Raw genomic sequence first — 23363 nt, forward strand, 5'->3', positions numbered from 1 at the left:
AAGGCCGCGGTCTAAACACTTTTACTCATGAAAGGATGTCACATTCTTAAAACATTCGATAAGGATGTTTTTGTCTAATAACTAAAATGTAATTTGTTAGTGGTTGGGAAACTAATATACTAGTATTTTTTTTTTGTTAAGTTTCTCACACGTTTAGGAACTTGTCATCAAATTGATTAAAGTCAACCACTACTACTACTAGTAGTTTGGATTTTCATATTCCTATAAATTAATGAGTTAGTAAAATAAATATATAGATTACTCTCTCTGTGTTCAATTAATTGGACTGACGAATCTATGAATGCCTTAATTAATCGAGATCCCTACCATGCCTAATCACTCGATCAATTTGAAATTAAGTGTTTTTTTTTTACCTTATCGTAGAAGAAAAATTAACATAAAAAAAAAAAAAAAAACATCCCGTATATCAAAAAGTATCATCTTCTTATGTTTGTGGATTTTTTTCTCTTAAATTATTGAAGAAAAGGTAATTATTCCGTCAGAGAGAGAGAGAGAGAGAGAGACAGAGAGTGGTGGGGGTTAAGCTTAATTTAATGGGTGATTTGGGCTTAATAAAGCTTTTCCTTAATTTTTTTGGATTGTTTAAATTAATTATATATATATATATATATTTTTCATTAAAAAAGAAAAAGAAAAATGACAGCCATGGGAAGGTTTTCAAGGTTTGCACACGATCACGATCAACCACATGAACAAGGACAAAGAGGTTGACGAGATTTCCCTTCTTTTTTTATTTTTTTGTTTGGTTGGGTCTCTCGATCGCACGATCTTTCCCACAATTTCCGCACATTTTCCCATTTCTCTCAACCAACCCTGAAATCCCCAAAACCAGCAAAATAAGCTTTTCTGATTTCCCCCAACACATAAAAGAAAGACACAAAACATTTTACGTTTTTTTTTTCTTTTTTTTTTTTTTTTATTATTAAAGAGAAAACGCACACAGAGACCGTGTAATTAGCTCTATCCACGTCTCCAGTAATCGGAATTAAAATTTCCAACAACAACGACGAACAAGAAGAAGAAGAATACGGAGGAGGAGGAAGAGCTTCGTCGTCGTTCTGTGTCTCTTGAGGAAAATATGCATTTCTCAAAGCTCGATGATTCTCCCATGTTTCGCCAACAGGTTTGCGTTTTCCATCATCCGTCTCTCTGGTTTCCTCCTAGCTTCTTCCTCAGATTCCCCATTGCTCTCTACGCTGCCCTGCATTCTCTGATCATATAAGATTTTTTTTTTTTTTCAAATTGGGGCCTGTCTGTCTTTTCAGATACATTTCAATGATTCATTGATTGTGAAGCTACTCTTTTTTTTCTTTTTTTTTTGAATGCATTGTTGGTTTTGTCTCTATAATGTCAAAATTTTATGAGTTGACTTCTCAAACTAATAATAAATCCTGAATTCGAATTTTGTTATTACTGTTCATCTTATCATTCCTCCCGATGCACCAAATGTTTACTGATTAAAAGTCTTTCTTTTGTTTGTGAAAACAGATGCAATCTATGGAAGAGAGTGCTGAGTTGCTGCGAATGCGATGCTTAAAGTTCTATAAAGGTTGCAGAAAATACACGTACGTGCAAGCTCATCTCTATTGACAACCATTGATGATAAGAGCCTTAAAACTTAATCATTTTATCCAAATTCTGTATTTTTGATCTTTCTTTTATTTAGGGAGGGGCTTGGAGAAGGGTATGATGCAGATATTGGCTTTGTTAATGCTCTTGAATCTTTCGGAGGAGGTCATAATGATCCCATCTGTGTTGCCTTTGGAGGTATGCTTTTACTCTTCCCTCTATTTCGCAATTTTATCTGAGAATTCTGCATCATTTCCCTTTTGTTCCTCTTTCTTTGGACTCGTTTCTCAAGATAATTTATGTTCTTTGCTCAGGTCCCGTTATGACTAAATTCACCATTGCTCTACGAGAAATCGGGACATACAAGGAAGTTCTTCGTTCCCAGGTACTGAAGTGATACTACCCATTCTTAATTTATCGCTGTATGTTGATATCATGATAGTGAAGTGATGCATAGCTTAACTACATGATATCTTCTCAACACTTTTCAGGTAGAACACATGCTGAATGATCGGTTGCTTCAATTTGTGAATGGTGATGTCCACGAAGTTAAGGTATATTCCTCCTATTTTTTCACCACATGAAAATATTGAGTTCAGTATTTTCTCTGCATTGCTTTGACTTATATCCATCTTTTATTACTCTCATGCAGGAAGCTCGTAAACGGTTTGACAAAGCTACCATTATATATGACCAGGTGCGTTGAATGACTTCAGAATATGTCAATTGATGGGTATAATTATGGTTTCCCGGCTTGTTACCGTAAACATTCTGCATGTTTGGAAAACTATATCTTTAATTATGTGCATCCACATGAACAGGCGCGAGAGAAATATCTTTCATTAAGGAAGAGTACGCGATTGGATGTGGCTGCCACAATTGAGGAGGTATGTTAGAAAAATTATTATTTTTTTGAAGTCTTGTTTCAGAAAATATTCACTTTTCTTAAGCAAAAACTAACTTGATAGAGAGACATTTCAGGACCTACATAGTGCAAGAACGACGTTCGAGCAAGCCCGATTTCATCTGGTAATCGCTTTATATTCAAGATGCTACAAATATTTTACAAGATGTTCTCTCATATAACCGTACATAATGATTTCTTACTTCTTCCTGGCCAGGTTAGTGCACTCTCTAATGCGGAGGCTAAAAAGAGATTTGAATTTTTGGAAGCAGTAAGCGGGACTATGGATGCTCATCTCCGTTTCTTCAAACAGGCAAGCTTTTTCCTTAAAAATAATTTTCAGAAGCAAGACGACAAATAACTCTTTTTCCTTGGAGTCAATCAGCTTGGTTTTACAAGGAAAACTATCATACAATGGGCTCTATTCCTGTTTTCTGATATGAAGCACTCAATTCGATTTCTCACGAATGATTCCTTCTTTCAGGGTTATGAGCTACTACATCAAATGGAGCCTTTTATTAATCAGGTCTGGTATTCCTTGCAACATGTTTCTTTTGTCTTGTTTTTTTTAAAGATTTCTCTGTAGCGAATCCTTTTTTATCCAAGCAATAGTACAAGGTATATATATTTGTGTGTTTAATTGAAATTTTATGGCAGGTGTTGGCTTATGCACATCAGTCTAGAGAATGTGCAAACTATGAGATGGCATCCCTTACTGAAAGGATGCAGGAGTACCAAAGGCAAGTTGATCGTGAAACTAGAAACTCAAATGGTTCTCCAACAGGGGATGGCATGAGACATAACTCAAGAAACTCACAGAAAGTCATAGAGGCCGTCATGCAATCTGCTGCAAAAGGAAAGGTAAGAATATATCTTTTGTACTGATGGCTTACTCCTGCTCTCACATCTTTATACTGTTTTGTTTTATATTAATCTGTTGATATTACTGTCCTTCAGGTTCAGACTATCAGACAAGGGTATTTGTCAAAACGTTCCTCAAACTTGAGAGGTGACTGGAAAAGAAGATTCTTTATCCTTGATAGCCGTGGGATGCTATATTATTACCGCAAGCCATGGAATTGGTCTTCAGTAAGTTGCAAAACCAAAACAATTGTGTTTTTAATCCTTCCTTCAGAAGACATATAGATAACATTTGTGATGTACCATATCTCTACTGAATCTTTGAAGCTCTATGTATCAGGGAAATGGTAGTCGCTCTGTTGTTCATAGGAATATTACTTCAGAAAACAGTCCTGGGCTGCTAAGTCGGTGGCTGTCTTCTCATTATCACGGCGGTGTGCATGATGAAAAACCAGTTGCACGTCACACCGTTAATCTGCTGACCTCAACGATCAAAGTTGATGCAGACCAGACCGATCTAAGATTCTGCTTTCGAATAATTTCACCAACAAAAGTTTATACATTGCAGGTATATTTGCAAGTAAAATGATCTTCAGTTGTTTTTTCTCCTATTGTAACTTAATGAAACTCCTATCAGGATTCCGGACAATTTTTTCATTTGGTGTTCTTTTCGTTATTGATGTAGGCAGAGAATGCGCAGGATCAGATGGACTGGATCGAAAAAATAACTGGAGTAATTGCTTCTTTGTTGAGTTTCCAGACACCTGAAAGAGCAATCATGGTTAGATCTTATATGGTATTACTGCTGATTATTTTTTTGTCTGGCCCATTTTAATTGTTGACTAACATATCATTTACCTGAAACTCAACCAGCGTCTTTCTANCGGCGGTGTGCATGATGAAAAACCAGTTGCACGTCACACCGTTAATCTGCTGACCTCAACGATCAAAGTTGATGCAGACCAGACCGATCTAAGATTCTGCTTTCGAATAATTTCACCAACAAAAGTTTATACATTGCAGGTATATTTGCAAGTAAAATGATCTTCAGTTGTTTTTTCTCCTATTGTAACTTAATGAAACTCCTATCAGGATTCCGGACAATTTTTTCATTTGGTGTTCTTTTCGTTATTGATGTAGGCAGAGAATGCGCAGGATCAGATGGACTGGATCGAAAAAATAACTGGAGTAATTGCTTCTTTGTTGAGTTTCCAGACACCTGAAAGAGCAATCATGGTTAGATCTTATATGGTATTACTGCTGATTATTTTTTTGTCTGGCCCATTTTAATTGTTGACTAACATATCATTTACCTGAAACTCAACCAGCGTCTTTCTACTGTGGATGGAGGTGATACCTTCTCTGCAAGTGATTCTGGTTCTTTAGCAGATCCATATGATATCGAACAAGCAGAAAGTGGAGAATCCACAGTGGAAAATCCCATGACTGGAGGAAATCGTTCGAGGTTTTCGGGGTGCTTGCAGCAACATGATATGGTAAAGACTGAAAAGCCAATTGATGTCTTGACAAGAGTCTTAGGGAATGAGAAATGTGCAGACTGTGGTGCTCCTGAACCTGATTGGGCATCTTTGAACCTTGGTGTCCTTATTTGTATTGAGTGTTCTGGTATCCATCGTAACCTTGGTGTTCACATTTCAAAGGTTTGCCATCAAAACTATGCGTCCAGCAAATATTTTTTTCATTCTTTTCACAAAGATGAACGCGTGAAGTAGCATGTTTCCATTTTTAAGTAGCTCTATAAATTTAGTATAAATTAATCAATCCTGTCGTGCAGGTCAGATCGCTCACTCTTGATGTTAAAGTATGGGAACCATCAGTCTTGACATTATTCCAATCGTTAGGTAACGTGTATGTAAACTCAGTTTGGGAAGAGCAGTTGAACTCGGAGAGTAGATCTTCCAGTGCTAGTAGGTCTTCGGGGTAAGTGACTTGAAATTACTTGTGATTAGGAGAAGAACGAAACTCTGTCTTACATGTATTTACAGTCTAAAATCTATTTATCAGCACTCCCAAGTCAGAACGACCTAGAAAGTTGGTTGTAAGGAAGCCTGGTTTCAATGACCCCATTTCTGTGAAAGAGTTGTTCATCCACGCTAAGGTATATGTTACTCTGTTAGTTAATAAGCAAAGCTTTTGAAGGTATCATGTCCATTCATTTCTAATATGATGACTAATTACAGTACTCAGAGAGGATTTTTGTCCGCAAAGCAATAGATAGTCAGCATTTCCAGGCACCTTTCCAAGAGTTATGGGAGAATGTCCGTGCCAACGACAAGAAATCAGTTTACAGGCACATTGTCTGCTCTGAAGCAGATGTGAATGCTCTGCGTGGACAAGCATCGTACACTGTGTCTATGCCCTTAGCAAAGATGATGCAACTGGAAGCTAAGGAGGAAACCCTTGAAGCCAAATTCAAGAGCATTGAAAAGGAATTTCAAGAGAATCCAGAGGGATATTCTCAGTCAAGTAGGACCGGGGAGAGTATGGTCAGAGAAGAAACTTCAAATGACTGTTCTTTGCTTCACCTTGCTTGTCTTTCTGCGGATATCGGTATGGTGGAACTATTGCTTCAGTATGGCGCAAAAATAAATGCAATAGATTCAAAAGGTCGGACTCCACTTCATCATTGTATCATCAGCAGGAGATATGCAATTGCAAGGTTGCTACTTATGAGGTAAACTCCAGATACTACATCTTGAGATTTCTTAGTACAGGTCTTATCAACCATAGATTTGAATTAGAAGTCTGATACGATGACTCAATTGCAGGGGAGGAGATCCAAATGCTGTGGATAAAGAGAATAACATACCGGTCAAATATGCTTCTGAAACAGACCTCAATGATAACGAACTGATTGCTTTATTAACAGACTCCAAAAGATGATATTTTACTGATGAATCGAATTTGACCATTTCATTTGCTTATCACAGTGCAAGCAGAATGGTATAGCACTAGAAGAGTGTTGCTCGACTGAAGTCTTTTCGCGTTTTTCCGCCTTTAGTTGGTTTCATATTCTTTTTTTGCCCATATAATCGGCGATTTGTTCATGAAGAGCGTAGAGAATACATGTAGATTTTGGTTTTTTTGATTGTTAGGTTGATATACTTGTTTATACTCTGGTGTACATAAGGTCTTTTATGGGGTCGTATGTTCTGTAAGATGAAAACCTCTGTTTTGGTTTCACTATGAGATCTTTTTTTTTTTTTTAATGAAAGACAAAGACACCAATTGTGTTCTTTTGTTCAGCTTTATGTTGTCAGACAGAACCTGTGGTTTTTCCCATTGGAGAACTTGCTTTGAATAACAAGACAGATTTTCTGATTCATCAATATGTCAAATCAAATCCTCAAATCCCTTTTTTTTTGACATCTGCATTATCATCTTTTGAAACTGATGGAACAAATAACTTTATATAATTTGATCAATAACATTCAGTACATAAATCTATTACAAAACTGAAATGCAGATTGACTGACGCTAGATATGAATGATCAGGAGGACTGAGTTACCACAACACTGCCATCTCTGTTTCTTAAACTGGGTAATTTCTAGCCTACAAAAATCGAGGCAATTGCAGAATCAACAGCTCAGATGCGTCTCCCATTCATCGTCAATCCCTGAATGTAGTTATCGTGATGGAAATTGCTGCCAAGTAAATCAATGGAATCCAACATGTCTAGCTGAAGGCAAATCCGTTCTGACGTAAATGAATTGGTCCAGAAGAGTTTATGAGCAAACACAAGCTATACCAGGAACAGCAATTGCATATTCTTAACGCTAATAAATAAACAATGACATATCAGAAAAACTGAGACCGAGTAGAGAGCGTCAAAAGTGGGAGGATGAAGCTTTTAGATTACAGGTCAGGTTAGGATCAATGTTACCGTTTGCCACGATTGCAAACCGTCAGCAATTTGCAGGCAGGCAAAGTAATTGGCCGTAAACCAAACTCGAGTCAGCAGACTCCTTTTTAGCCACAAAGAAAAGAAGGAAGCTTATTTGCTTTCGGCTTTCTGTCGTAAATCTATGGAGCGGCATCAGCTTCCATTCTTTGGTTTGAGGAAATGCAACTTTCATTGATTAACTCAATAACAGTCGAAGAATCAGGAATATAATTGAGTCGAACCATGTTCTCCATAACCTTCTGAGCTGCATCCATTTCTCCCACTTTAGCAAAACCAGAGAGTAAAGCCCGACATGTTGAAATACTTAGCTTACACCCATCATCAACAGCGTTCTTAGCAAACATTTGATCCACAAGCACAAGTGCTTTCGTCGTCATCCCTTCTTTCAGGAAAGCATTGATGATGACACTATACATTATGTTGTCTGGTTCAATTCCCGCAGCAATCACGTCATCAAATACAGAAAACATTTCAGATCTTCTACCCATTTTATCATACCCGTTTAGAAGAGATGTGTAAGTTATAACTGTAGGTATCAGATTAGCTTTCTGCATGCGGTGAAAGAGCTCCTTGGCAGCTTCCAAGTTTCCTTCCTTACATAGATAATCAATCAAAATGTTATATGTTACATCATTGGATTTGCCAAACCTATCAAACGACCCATTCATTAGACGATTTGTCACTTCTGTTCTTAATTCTGGTTTTCCAAACTTAAAAACCCAACTGATCAAAGCATTGAAAGGGGCGGTACTGAAAGCACAAGCCATCTCGTTTGTCTCAAAGATGCTTACAGCTCTTTCCACATCGTTCAATCTGCAACACCCATCCACGAGTGTTGTGTACACAAAACTATCAGGAACTAAGCCCTTTAGTTTCATCTCATCAACTAACCGAAAAGCCTCAGCTAGATCCCCAGATTTGCAATATCCATCTATAATTGTGCAGTAAGTCACTGTGTTCGGGGGAAAACCTTTACCAGACATTTCATCAAGCAGTTCCTTAGCTTTTTCAATTTCACCAGATCTGCAGAAGCCACCGAGCAACATGTTGTATATGATAACATTAGGAGTCAGACCTTCTTGAACCATCTCATCAAAAATACTAGAAGCCTTTTGCATATTTCCCAACTTAGAAAATCCATCAATGAGAGTACCATAAGAGAATACATCAGGTGCAATACCCTTTCCACGCATTTCGTGGAGAATCTCCTCGGCATAATTTACTTTTCCATTTTTAACAAGACCATTCATAAGAACAGTGTATGTTTTAGCATCCCCCAGGATCCCTTGTTCAACCATAGATCTGAATGCTGAACATGCCTCTATTACTTTCCCCTTTTTGCAATACTCATTGATCAAACCCGTGCAAAGAACCTTATTTGGAATTACGCCACATTCCAGCATCTCTTTCACATACTTATCTGCAGATGAAAACTCCCCTGCCTCTATATATCCACTGATAAATGCCCCATAGGTAAAAGCATCTGGCTTTAATCCGTTCTCGACCATTTCAACCAGAAAAGACCTTGCTTCATCCATTCTTCTAGCCTTTGAAAGACCAATGATAAGGGAATTGTAGCAAAAAGTGTCTGGTGTGATTCCTTGCTCTTTCATTTCTTTTAACACCCTCACTGCATCTCCAAACCTACTGTTCTGGAGAAAAGTTTTGATCAATGTAGTATATATAACCACATTGGGTCTGCAACCACTAGCACCCATTTCCTTCACAATGTTATAAGCTCCATCGAGATCACCAGAAGAACACATGCCTTTCACCACTGTACCATAAGTATATGGAGATATGACAATGTTCCTCTTTTTCATTTCAACAAGTAAATCATAACCCTTAAGAACATTCTTTACTCGAAAGTATCCGTCGATCAAACTAGCATAAGCCCGAACACCTGGTGTCACTCCAGATGCAATCATCCCATCAAATAGAGCCTTTGCCTTCTCCATCGCCCCTTCCTTAGACATCACACAGATAAAAAAATCATACATCTTAGGATCGATGTTAATTCCAAGTGAAACCATCTCATGAACCAGTCCGTTTGCGGCATCTGCACCTCTGCCCTTTAGTAAACCACCAATCAGTGTACTATACGAAACATTATCAGGATACACACCAACACTATCCATCTCTACCAGCAACGATTTAGCATCTTCTAGACGCTGCCGCTTACACAACCCATCTACAAGTATATTGTACGATTGCTTCCATACCACCAATCCTTTGCAAACCATCACCTTCTTCAGCTCGAGAGCTTCATCAAAATCTCCCTTTTGACACAACACTTCCAACAGATGGTTACATCGTGCCGAACTAGGAACCAATCCCAAATCCATAGTGCTACGAATCACAAACACAGCTTCATCAAACAACATTTTCTCAATGTACACATCAATCAAGATCCCAAATACAGCTCCGTCATCACTCTTTCCCGCAAACTCTCTCGAACACCTCACAATCGAGCTCAAAACCTCAGATACAGGCCATTTCCTCTCAATCATATGGTTCACAACACTATGAGCTTTCTCAAAACTACCGAAACTACACAGAAACAAAGCGAGAAACGAAAACGAATCCAATTTATGCTCCCCAACTTTTTGAGAATCGACCCAATTGAAGAAACTGAAAAGCTTAGCGGGATCATCGACGCGTCTGGATCGTAAAACGGAGAGAACCACGTCTGGGTTGATCTCGGTGGAAAGATTCGAAGATACAAGAGTGTCAAGCCAGTTCACCTCGTTGAGTATTCCCGCTATTTCAGCTGATGCGTCGGAGATTTTCTCAATGTTAACGGAAAACGATCGGAAAAGTAAACAGTTCGCTCTTAGCACCAAACATCTTCTCCTGAGCAACGTTGATCCCATGATTTCCGGTATCGGAGATTCAACAACCTCGTCGGAGAAGAGGATTTAATCAACAAAATAAAATAAGACTTTCAAAACAAAAACAAAATAACCATTATTCTAAAGGCCCATTATTGTTTGGGCTTTTGAGCCCAAACACTTACGTACTCCTTGCATTTTTCAGATGGTTTCTACACAAGCTAGTAAGGGCAAATTAAAAAAAAAATAGAATTAGTAGATTTGTATGAATTACACGTGATTTACGAGTTTTAAAGATAATTTTATGTTATTTTGTAATCTAGAAAGTGGTATGGTATGTTATAGTATAGTGTATTCATAGAGGTTGAATTTAAATACTATATTTATAATATGGAGAGAGGGGGTTATGTATGGCCTTATGGGAGAAGATATGATGAAGATACTATATTTATAATATGGAGAGAGGGGGTTATGTATGGCCTTATGGGAGAAGATATGATGAAGATCCTCACTAAAGTTGAATTTCAAATGGTGCATGAATGTGTTTACCCACAATCCATAGTGTGTGAAATGCATGGTTTGACCAAATTTTCTTTCCTGTTTTGTTTTGACATGAGATATCTTTTTTGAGAAAAGTCGACGGACGGGTATGGGGGGTAGTAAACATTAACTAACACTAATAAGTAATAATTAAAAAAATCACTTGTTTAAAATTATAAAACGTGTTTTAGTTAGTTCCAAAACATGTGGGTGTATACATTCACATGTAGTCTAATAATATTTCTTTGTATCAAAATACTTGAGGGTTAAGTTAAATCATGAAAATTTAGTTATTGATATTTTTGAACTATAAATAAAGTCACCTAATAAACCTCGGAAAAAAAATCAAGTGTCTAAAAATTTCCAAGCCTAAGATTTTAAGATATCTTTTCGAAATCACTAGTTGCACAAAAAGAAAAATATTAATGATCCAATAAGCATCCCTGAAATAGTCTCTTTAACCATTATGACTCTAGACTTAATACGATTGGATGTTAGATTTTTATACCATCGACGAAACTTCCCAAGTTGTAGATCTTAATTATGATAACATCATTTGTATGATCTACTTTGGATGCAAATCCAAGTTAAAAAAATACTAAGCATAGTGACTAAATGTTATCATCATAAGAATAAAATAGTCTATAGGGTAAAGATACATTTTATTAATTATTAAATGTTGCTATTTAGAATTGTTACACTGTTCCAAGTTGATTAATCTTTGAACAGAAAAATAATAATAATAATAAATAATTGGTGTTGGAAGCAAGGAAGCAGTGAGTAAAGAAAACAAGTTAATCAAGCTGACGACTAAATATCATCTTAGACGCTTTCATCGTCATTAGATACAATTAATTATTAGTATTGTTTATGACCCATCGACCCAAGCTGGCTCCAAAAACTAGTGCATTCTATTTTTTAAAACCATTATGTTTTTTTTTCCTATAAATTAATCTCTTTTTTTTTTTGTGTTGTTCTATGATGGTCAAAGAAAAAAGTTAAAAAAGTATTTGATTTTCATAAAGTGATGTTTAGTCAGAAATAGTATTTTTTCATTGAGATAGGGAAGTTTTCCAAATTCTATTAGCAAACAACTATGTTTTGCGAAAAAGATAATTTACCTTGTCTAACCAAAAGAATTACTAATATCAACTCATAAACCTACTTTTAACTAAAACAATTTTAAATCAAAGAGATCGTGTATTTGTATTTCTTAATTCTTTTAACTCAAAAGTTCAAGTTCCTATACGGACGATTTTTATAAATAAAATGGCATAAGCCGACAACATTGAAGCACTGTCGGTGGGGGAGAGTCTGTATTTAAGATTGAAACAGATAATTATGAAATTTTATTTTATTTTTGGCCGTATTTTTCTTCATAATTTGACCCGATCAACTTATATGAAAACTATTGTTAATTAGACGAACCAAATCACGAGGACAGGAGGCTTGACACGTCACACGTGGGCAAAATTTTGTATAAAATCCGACTAAATGAAACCAAAAAAACAATTACTCATAACTAATCAAATTGCTAATTTTATAATCAGAAGAGAAAATAATACTAAGATTGATGATTAGCCGTTGGAAAATGTATACATATTGGGGGATAAAAGACGGTCCATAATGTCTACCACACAAACGTATTCCATGCAAGTCTTGACAACTTGCCACAAGCTTTTAATTATTTTAATCAAAACGTTAAATGATTATGGCTTATAATACATAATCAAAAGTATGTTATCTCTAATTGACTTGAAAGTGGTGGAGGCTATCTTCTAACTCTATGGTGGAACCATGCGATTATAATTATTTATTTAATCTATCCTGTGATTTTAGATAAAATTGACGTACATGGGCGGCTACAGTTGTGTGTGTAATGGTATTAATGGGTTCTGTTTGTTTTTATTTGGATTTTATTTTGGTTTCCGAGTTTTTTTTTTTTTTTATTATATTGAAATAGTGTGATTAATTCTAAGTTCTAATCACACTATTCCAATATAAATAATAAAAAAAATTTTGATTAATTTGTGATTTCATCTTTGTTTTCACTTTTTTTTTTTTTTAAATGAGAACTATTTTATAGGTTATATACCTAAATATTCCCATTTTTAGCAAAAAAAAAGAATTATTACAAGTGTGGAAAATAAGTGATCGAATCGATTTGATGTTTTTTTTAGCCATATCTCAAGCTCTTCGAATAGTAAATTTAATAAGACGTAACTACATATGTTGTCAAAATAAATCAAATATCATAATTCGACTTGATATAATTCGATTCATTAAATCTAATGGCATTACTTTTGGATTTAACTGAATTACTATTAGTCTATTAGAATGAAATAAAAACAAATTGGAATTGGTTGGAAACGATAATACATGTGATTAAAGAAGCAGGTAGGTAGGCTGCTTTATATGGCTGGACCGTTTTAAAAGTTCGTCTTCTGTTTTTTTTTTTTTATTAATATTATTATTTTCCAGCTTTAAGATATGAAAAATAAAGTCTAATATTCTCTAGGTTTCAAAATAGTTTCAAAATATAGGATGTTTTAGCTAAAGTACGCAGATTAAAGTTTTTATTTTTAACAAGTTTAACTAATCAGAAACAATACTACATAATAAAAAAATATTAAACTAATTTAAAAGTTGTATAAAAACTTAAAAAATTATCTAAAACATCTTGTAATTTGAAACAGAATGAGTAAAAAATAACAACATATAGAAATGACGTCAGCATCTGTAGTCTATCCTAACCCGTTTCTTCACCTAAACGACTGTCACGCAACGTGCGTGAGACTAGACGTAACCGAACTCCATTGGAACTAACCCTTTTTTTTCTTCTAATAAAACCAAAAAAGAAAAAACGAGTAATTCGTTCTGGCTTTTACCTGCGAGACCCACGCGCGTTGGAAAGGGAGACTGCTATTTACGTGGCGCGTGTCAAATCGTTTCCTGGATAACCGTCTAGTCACTCAAGCGTTACCCTTTTAGCAATTTGACCCGGACGGAATCAACTTGTTTGAATGGAATGGCTCGAGTCCGCCAATCAGATTCCACGAGCCATCTTTTTTTTTTTTGGGTTGTGTAAACTGACCACCACTGACTGAGTCCCTCCCTCTCTTATTACTATATGTAATCAAAACCTCTTTTGTAAACCCGATTGAATAATTCCGCTTGGAATCCGTCACGGTCGCGTGTGTCTCACTCCCTTGATATGTAGAAGTGCGATTATGACGTGGCATGTTGGGATAAAGACCCAAAGACCAGAATATATTTATCTATATCTATAAGTATTAAAAAAAATTATTTTCTTCACTAATTATAAAACAAATGATTTTGAAATTTAAGTTTCACTGTACACTTTTGTTAATATGACATGATGTAGCGAAATAATTTTTTTATCACCTTTCGAATTAAAACCAAAACTACGTTTTTCAGATTTTGGTTTTTAATTATTGTAATGGAAAGTAGGGTTTGGTCTGTAGGTTAGGGTTCAAAGAGGGAAGAGATTAGGAGAAAGGAAGCATGAAGGCATGACCCATTTCTTGTATTAGTGCTCCTTAATTTGGTGACACGTGTAGGTCCCACGTGTAATCACTTCACATTATTATTTTATTTATTTAGTTTTTTTTTCAATAAGTAAAAAACAAAACTTAGTCCATCATTTCAATAGTAGTTCTTTTTTCTTTTCTTGTTGCAAATTGTTTAAGCTCGCTCTCACAATCTTTTACTATGTAATTCAACTCCACTCTAATTTGTATTGTTATTGTATTAAAAATCCCTTTTACCCGGAAACAATCTATCATGGGTTGGTAATGACACACATTAACACAGTGTTAGAGAATGATTCCTTTTTCTTTTCTTACCAACAGAAAAAAAACAAATGTACAGTAAAGTGTTAGGTGATCTTATATCATATAAGTATATCACATAGGAAATAATACTCAAATTATGTCTTATAATTTCGATAATGGACGAATGTGGTTATAAATAGTTATGGATACCAAACAAGATTTCTTAACTAGAAAGAAAAAAAAAATAATAATATTGGAGCACATTTTGCTCGTTTTCCATCAACCCTATTTCTCCAAAAATTTGTTCACATCATGGACCGATCATCAAGAATATAGAACATATATACTATATGTATATGGCTATATATATAGATAGATATCAGCCCTATCTAGCTATAATTATAATGAAAAATTGACAATAAAGGGGACATTCACGTGTGTGAGCATGTACTACTCTACAGTCTACACACATGTCGACAGTTATTATATACGTTGATAATATCAATAATATTTGTTACTAAAATATAAAATGAAATTTAAATACTAGTAATATTTTGTTATACTTATCTTTTTAAAAACAATACTGTAGTATTTTGATAGTGTACTATTTAAGTCTATTCTCTGTTCCTTTGCCAATCTAAGGGCAATTCCAATGGGAAGATATATTTTTGGGCCTCTTAAGATTGTTTATTAATAGATTAAGAATTTTGTGATTATTAATTAAAAATTTTCCCCTAATAATAGGTTCTTATTTTGAGTCTTTTTTTTTTTTTGAAAAATAAAAATTTAAATTAGAATATGAAATTAATGCATTTGAGATATATGTTTATAAAATTATTGCATTTCATAAAATTTTAAACATAGGAAACATTAAAACATAATAAAAGATAAATAAAATTCATAAAAAGAGAAAATGCTTAATGGTATTCTCCAAATTTTGCCCAAATATTCTCAACCAAATCATCTTGTAACTGTTTATGTTTATCTCGATCACGAACACGCAAACGAATGTTCATCATAGTGGAGACACATGAAGGCCTGGTTGTTGGTATGCCGAAGTCCACTTCTGAAGTTCGGTTGGACTCCATGTGTGTGAATTCGGATTGATCAAACAGAGTGTATCCATTTCGTTCGTTTTCTACGATCATATTGTGCAGTATGATACATGCTATCATTATATTTCCAATTTTATTCTTATCCCAAAGAAGAGCCGGATTTTTGACTATGGCAAATCGAGCCTGCAAAACTCCAAAAGCACGCTCGACATCTTTACGTGCAGCTTCTTGATGTGTAGCAAAGAAACAGTCTTTTGGAGTTTGCGGTAGTGAAATAGATTGGATAAAAGTAGACCATTTTNATGAGATAGTAAGCCATCTTGTACTGGTGTCCGTTGACATTGTATTTAACTTTTGGAGCTCGACCGTTTAAAATATCATCAAAAACAGGAGAACGATCAAGAATATTTATATCGTTTAATGTACCTGGAGGTCCGGAAAAAGCATGCCAGATCCAGAGATCTTGTGATGCTACAGCTTCTAAAACGATTGTCGGCTTGCCAGAACCACGTGTATATTGACATTTCCATGCGGTTGGACAATTCTTCCACTCCCAATGCATACAATCAATGCTTCCTATCATCCCCGGAAATCCGCGGAACTCTCCAATATCGAGTAGACGTTGAAGATCTTCTGGTGTTGGTCTTCGTAAGTACTCACCTCCAAAACAATTTATGATGGCATCAACAAAATAATCCAAGTATGAGAACGATGTGGTTTCAGCAAGTCGAAGGTATTCGTCACAAGCATCAGCTGTCGTACCATATGCCATCATACGAATTGTTGCTGTACACTTTTGTAGTGTTGATAGCCCCAACCTTCCTGTAGCATCTCTTCGTTGTTGAAAGAATGGAATTTCCGTTCCTAGTCTTTCAACGATACGCATGAACAAGAGCTTGTTCATTCGAAATCTGCGTCGAAACATTCTAGGAGGGTATGTTGGATCTTCACTGAAATAATCGTTCCACAAGTGGGCATGGCCGACTTCACGATTTCTTTCAATAAAAGTTCGCTTCTTCTTTGGTTTGGGTGGTGGTTGATGTTGAACAAGTGGAGTGAGAAGAGATTGCCAAACTTGATTGGAAATTTGGTCACAAACTTGATTTAAGGTTTCATCAATGGTGTCATCAAAATTATTGTGTGAAGAAGATGCCATTGTTGATGAATGGTGAAAGAAAAGCTAGAGAGTGTTTGATATTTGGTGAGTGTTTGATTTTTTTGGTGAATTGGTAGTGTTTGATAGATCACGAACACTCTTTGTTATATAGACTTCTACAAGCAACAAGTTGTGGTGTGAAATCGAATTAAATTTGTGGAGAAGGAAGAAAAAAACAAAAAATGGACTTGTACAAACTTGTGGTGTATGACACAAAAAAAACAAACAATTGGTACTATATTATAATGAAAGATTCGACATCTTGTGGTGTACTATAGAGCTGTTTGATCACGGGAGACACTTGTGAGGTGTTGTTTCATCACGGGAAACGCTTGTGTGGTGGTTGAAGCTCACAGGATATGCTTGTGCCCTTTTGGTTGAACCTGACGTGAACCTCTAGTGTGGTCAAGATCAACAGTCACCATCCTTGTAACCAAGAATCCTGAAATAATGTACACAACACCAAACAATTAGTTCTTGTAACCAAAAAACACAAGTACAATTAATAAGGAACATTGACAACACTAAACAAGTAATTCCATCCGATTATATACTCCCATTTAGTTGTAACCAAACTAAAACCAAATACATTAATTCAAACCGATTACATAGTAGAACAAACAAAAACAAAGTACATTAAGTGAATCCAAATAAGGATTCAAGCCAATTACAACCACAACCAAACAAAAACCGAATACATTAAGTGAATCCAAATAAGGAACAAACTAAAACCGATTACAATAAAACAACCACCAACCTAGTACATAAAACAACCACTAACCTAGTACATAAAACCGATTCAAACTGATGACAACATTTCATCAATTAGTTTGTCTTTTAAAGCCTTTTCCGATTCACTAAGTGAATCTTTGTTTGCAATAAGATTTTCAAGCATCACATGCTTGCTATGCTTCTCTTTCATAGCAAACTCCATCTCTTTCAAAGCAAAGTCTTTCTGCTTCATCTCATACATCTTCCCAACCTCTTGCATCTAAAACTCTAACAAAGCTTTAGGATCCCCCTCTACATTCGCTTGAGTGTTGATGTGTTTCTTACCCTTTCCTCTCAACAACTTCGCAGCCTTAATACCAGTAAGACGTTGCATAGGTCCATCCTCGAGATCAATGGGAGCTTCGGAGGCAGAACCATCCTCACGTGTCCTTTTATTTCCATGATCTTTAGGAGATGTGGAATCACACCACTTTTGGTCATATCGAAGCTCTAGCCATGCATGCTCCATGGTGAATTTGACCTTGTGATCATTAAAAAAAATCTGGTATGCTAGCTTCAGAACATCATCTTCATTATGCCCACTAGATTTCTCCCTTGTAGCAGCTTCATAGCAGCCAACGAACTTGCACACAGTGTCGTTGATCTTACGCCCCCACTGCTTACAATGACTATCCAACCTCTTTGGTCGACCAACAGCATTCGGACATTTGCCTACATAATCTGCTATCCTTCCCCAAAAGGCTCCACGTCTCTGCTAGTTTGATGTTATCGGGTCCTTGCTTGTGTTTAACCAAGCAGAGACAAACATCACATCATCTGCTGGTAACCAAGCATGCCTTGCTCGTCGGTTACCAACAGGTGATGGAGCTGCAGGTGGGACGTCAGTACATTGACTCTCATTAGGAGAGTCAATGTGGTTGCTGGAATCATGTTGACTTTGTAGGAGATCGTAGAAGCTAGCAGAGAAATGATATGGATTCAAGGAGTCCTCTGAGCCCATAGTTGCTGCTTCGTGTGTGTGTTAGAAGGAGAAGGAACGATTGTTGTGGTTTTGTTTTTTGTGTTTGGTGTTTATGTTTTGTGTTTTGTGTTTTGTGTTTTACTTATCAATTACCCCTTTTATTTACAATCTGATTTTAGTAGTTTACTTCTTAAACTAGTGTGTTAAAGTTTTCAATTTAAGTCTACCCGTTCCCACAACAACCACAACAACCAACAAACCCTAAACCATCACACAATAAGTCTGATGTCGACCACCCTAGACCCTAACCAAGTACTAATGGTATTTATCACAACCAACAAACAACAAGCATCCATCATGACTGACTCGACACTTAACTACACTCAAACCAAATAAATGAATAATACCAATAATAAAAAAAAAGAGAAAAGATCATATGAATACTAAACCTAATCCCTCCTAACCGGTAATAAACAGAGTTCAAAATTCTAACCTTGTGTTATGCTTGAGAACACTAAAAGATGATCAATAAAACTAAAACTGATTGTTAAAAGCATCATCAAAAACCTTAAATAACAAAAAAGACAAGTAAACATCAATGTGTCATCAAGAATGAAGTGTTATAGGAATAGAGTTAAAAAGAGAAATCAACTACAAGAGTAACGTGATTACCCTGGCAATAGCCTAGCGGGAGCAAGAGATGCAGCCAATGTTTGGTATACTCTATAAATGTTTGGTATCTAATTAAGATGCAGCAAAGCAGAGACCATAGATTGGCATGTGATGAACGAGCTACAACCAAACCGAAAACTAAGCCAAGATACAGTTTTCACATCAGAAGTCAACAACAAACCAAACTCTACTCTGCTAGAAATCACACTACCACGTAGATAAGAGATATAGGGCAAGAGACCAGTTAGTTACCTGATGTTTCTCTCTTCAAACCCTCCCACACATTAATCCTTGTACCTCGACTGTCTGCATCAAAGAGACAAAGGTATTTAATTTCACTTATATAGAAAGACAGAAAAAATGGGTTAAGAGAAAGAACACTACCTGAAGATGTAGGGCAGAGAAGAAAACGATCCATCAGAACCATCACCGACCAGAAAGCATCTTCCAAGAGATAAGAATCAAATGAACCAAAGTAAAAATTCAGAAACAAACAAATGATAACAACCAACCCTAATCCTAAATTTAAGAACAAAATCGATTAAACCTAATCCCTCCTAACTATTCGCGAATTCAACCTACTAAACAGAGAATTCAACTTACCCTTGCTTCCAATTGCTGCAATCTCATCGAATAAACCCTAATCCCTCCTCCGATTCGCCTCCGAGCTTATATCCCTTCCGCTTCCCCTTTCTTCTCCACAATCGCCCCTGATTCCGTAGCTGTAAGATATCCAGATCCTTCCTTTTATCAAGAATGGACTTCGATCGAGAGATAATCACCGAGAGAGAGAGAGAGAGATCGAGAGAGTCAGAGATCGAGAGAGAAAAAGTTTCTCTCGACAAATGTTTTTTTTTTGGGTCGAAGAAACAAATGCTTTTTTTGGTTCTTCTATTTTTTTTTCACCCAACAAACACTCGACACGTACGAGTTCTTAAAACATAATCGAGTATGTTATATTAGAACCTCTCTTACTTTTTTTTGTTATTTCTGATTTTTTTTCCTTCTTCCTTAAAACCTGCCTTAGAACCCCCCATTGGGGTTAAACTAAGTATTTAATACTATTGTACTATTAGTAGCCCTGAGATCTATTATCCGAGATCCGGGATCCACTCCTATCCGCTTCAAAAAACTGGATATCCGGGTGGGCGGATCCGGATCCAGATAATATAAAATTTTATAACCGGATATCCAGATCCGTATGTATAGACATATAAATATATTAATGTTGGGCTTTTATACTTATATATATTATGTTGGGCCTGTTAGTAAAGCCCACATACTAAAAACTATAAATTGAAGAAACAAAATAAGAGTCCAATTGATATATTAATGTTTTTTAGATATTAGGGTTTCACGCCTTCACCCTCACCTCGCCGATCTGTATTTTTTTCTTCTTCTTCTTCTTCTCTTTTTTGCCATTAACAACCACTTCTTCATCTTCCGATGACCAATTTTGGCGATGCAAATGACGAAAACGTAAGTCATGAAGAACTGTCTGACGATGCTTTTGCTGTGAAGAATGAAAGAGACAAAGAAATTCTTTTTCCCTCGGATCCGGATATCCGTCGAATTTTCTGGTTTTAAACGGATCTCCAAAAACCGGATATCTGAGTAGACGGATCCGGATACAGATATCAAAACTACAAATCCGACCGGATACGGATCGGAGCCGGATACACTCAATTTTGCCGGATATCCGGCTCCGTCTCAGGGCTAACTATTAGTTTCAATTATAGCTATATCACTATGAATATGTCCGAATAATGGTCTAATATAATTTATATTATCCGAGATATATGAAAATTATTATTAACAAACGATCGAGCTGTAGAGAAGAGAAATGCTTTTACAAAAAAAGCCTATGTCTACTTTATGTTATGTGTGTTTCTGATTATTAAAATTGCAAAAGGGTACACAGTAGGCCTGGACACTAATACTCGTTACCCGTATTCGACCCGTTATTCGGCTCGTACACGTCCCAAAAAAGGGTACCTGAAGCTTTAGGGTCGAGTAAAGGGTATTATAATTATATTACCCGTGAGTAAGGGACGAGTATAGGGTATTAGTTTAGTTTTCAATACCCGTCTCGTTATTCATTCCTTTACCCGTTTTGTTACCCGACCCGTAAATACCCTTTAATATTTTATATCATTATTCTTTATTATTAATTTATAAATATATTATAGAGTTAAAGTTAAAGCCTAGGTTCAACTTAGTCCAACTGAAATAATGATATATGACGCCCAATTGAATTAATATTTTATTTTTATTTTTAAAGTTTGTAATTTTCTAATTTTTGGACATATATGTTGCATACATTTATGAATTTTTTTTTTTTTGGATTTTGGTATACGAAATTATTATTGCGATTATTGACAATTTTTTTTATCGGATATTCATTTTCCGGAGAAGGGTAAAGGATCAATATTTAAAGGGTCAACTATTTTTTTCCGGGTATCCGTTTTTACGGGTAACCATTATTTAAGGGTCGAATATGAGTAATTTTTTTATTACCCGTTAGAATTAGGTCGGGTAAAGGGTACGAGAAAATTCAAAGGTACTAGTCTCATGTCCAGTCATACTACACAATATAGAAAATGTTCGTAGGCTTTGAGGATACCAAAATTTAAATTAATTATTTAAATGGTGATGGGTAAATTAATTAGGGTAAAGAAAAGCAGATGATTATACAATTTTTTAAAAAGGGTATTTTATTGTATTTTGATTATAGTATTTGGTATGTCTCGTAAAGATTGATATTTAGAAGTTTTACACTTTTTAAAAAAACAATGATTAATAAGTTTAAATAAATCTTTTTCTTTGACTAAAGAGATATTATTTACTTTTAAATTAATAACAATTCAAAATTTTAAATATTTTCAATAATTACTTTTTAAAATTTACAAAACATTAATATAATAAAAAAATATTCTAAAACTTCCATCTTTACAAGAGGGAGTATATGTTAAATTAAACGGACAAAGATTCCTACAAAGGGGTTTGCTTTTTAGACCACATACAAATGCTACACAGTACTCTATGGGTCCCACACCTCTTAGCAAGTGCGTTACCAACACGTGATTTCCTCCCTCTCCTCTCCTATCTACTACTAGTACTTACTTACTATTATCTCTCTCGTATCGTATTGTATCGTTTCCCTCTAGTTCATCATATCTCGCGTGTGACGTGTTAATGTTGAACACAGTCTTCTTCTTCTTCTTTGGCAATCTTTTATCCAAAGGATTGTTTTCTTTTCTTTTCCCAAACGTTTTTATGATTCATGCCATGCGTTTGTAATTTTGTATATTCGTTTGTTAAGTGATGTTAAATTGTCTTGTTTGAGATCGGTTATTCTTTTCGTTTATCGATTTTAAAGATATTGGTTTGGTTATAAATAATAAGTAATTTGACTGACAATGTCAATAATAGGTTATTTTTGGATTGTACCTGCTACCTAGCTAATAGTATTCTTGTCTATATTAATTGTGAGTGTTAGGAAAAAAAATTGTGATGGTTACAGATTTCTATGAACTTATCAGAAGAAATTCAGCTCATATTTAAATTTAACTAATTTTTTTTAGTTCCATGTAATAAATTTAATATTGTAGATTTTTCTCCTATTAAAAATATACTACATAAATATTTTTAGTATGAAATTTACAGTTCAATACTTCAATTCACACAACTCTAATGTGACAGTAGTTGGACTAATCTTTTTTTCTTTAGAAAAACTAATTACACTGTAATCTTATTTTGCCAGCTGTGTGAGTGGTTACAATCAAAAACAACGCATCTATATATAAAAACCAGATAATTTTGTTTTCCTTTAAACGCTTCCACATAGGCAGCATATATTTATGACGGGGATGTACGGAATCTAGTCTCTGAATCACTACTAATTAATTTAAATCTCGTTTGCCAGCTGTATATCAGTGGTAATCCAAGATAATTTGGAACTTAATTTTAGATAATCGACTACTTAGAGTTTTCCAATTTTGTTAGTCCATCAAAATATTACATTTTTTAATACTTCCGGTTTTACAATATTCGACAATATTTTCTTTCCTTTTTTTTGTTTACGAGTAATTTGATATTATCTGAGTTGTAAACTGAATTAAGAGGAAATTAAAAGAAAAGAAAAAAAAAAAAAACAATAATGAAACGTCTTTGTTTTTCCATAAAAAGGAAAACAGGGTAAAATTAAATACGAGAGATTCACGAGACGAAAATTCCCAAAAAAAGAGCGCACGTTAGCCTAAAAAAGACTGTGGAAAGTGACAATGGAAATATCTTTACATTTGCTAGAATACGCCGCTTTTTTTTTTTTTTTTTTTTTTT

General features: G+C 35.2%; 3 protein-coding genes across 4 annotated transcripts; 1 reads left to right on the forward strand and 2 right to left on the reverse strand.

The window, feature by feature from the left end:
- On the forward strand, positions 653-6621 carry LOC104762320 (ADP-ribosylation factor GTPase-activating protein AGD1-like). Of its 2 annotated transcripts, XM_010485589.2 has the most exons (19): positions 653-1144; positions 1510-1586; positions 1688-1788; positions 1905-1975; positions 2082-2144; positions 2243-2287; positions 2412-2477; positions 2572-2619; positions 2712-2807; positions 2979-3020; positions 3152-3355; positions 3452-3583; positions 3696-3923; positions 4041-4136; positions 4684-5016; positions 5151-5296; positions 5381-5474; positions 5557-6050; positions 6145-6621. In XM_010485589.2, exons 1-19 carry the CDS (start codon positions 1100-1102, stop codon positions 6257-6259), a joined length of 2496 nt encoding a protein of 831 aa, XP_010483891.1. In that variant the 5' UTR covers positions 653-1099; the 3' UTR covers positions 6260-6621. The 2 variants fall into 2 exon arrangements, with proteins under 2 accessions (XP_010483891.1, XP_019096039.1); XM_019240494.1 differs by lacking the exons at positions 653-1144; positions 1510-1586; positions 1688-1788; positions 1905-1975; positions 2082-2144 and having other exon boundaries at positions 2241-2287; positions 2717-2807.
- LOC104762321 (pentatricopeptide repeat-containing protein At5g61990, mitochondrial-like) lies at positions 6768-10535 on the reverse strand. The gene has a single exon (XM_010485590.2). It carries the CDS (start codon positions 10152-10154, stop codon positions 7401-7403), a length of 2754 nt encoding a protein of 917 aa, XP_010483892.1. The 5' UTR covers positions 10155-10535; the 3' UTR covers positions 6768-7400.
- On the reverse strand, positions 15716-20031 carry LOC104763629. The gene is made up of 3 exons (XM_010486979.1): positions 19626-20031; positions 19275-19328; positions 15716-17099 (listed from the first exon to the last, which is right to left on the reverse strand). The coding sequence occupies exon 3, from the start codon at positions 16655-16657 to the stop codon at positions 15716-15718; it is 942 nt and encodes a 313-aa protein (XP_010485281.1). The 5' UTR covers positions 16658-17099; positions 19275-19328; positions 19626-20031.

The sequence above is a fragment of the Camelina sativa genome, chromosome 18 (genome assembly GCF_000633955.1).
Source record: "Camelina sativa cultivar DH55 chromosome 18, Cs, whole genome shotgun sequence".
Taxonomy (NCBI): Eukaryota; Viridiplantae; Streptophyta; class Magnoliopsida; order Brassicales; family Brassicaceae; genus Camelina; species Camelina sativa.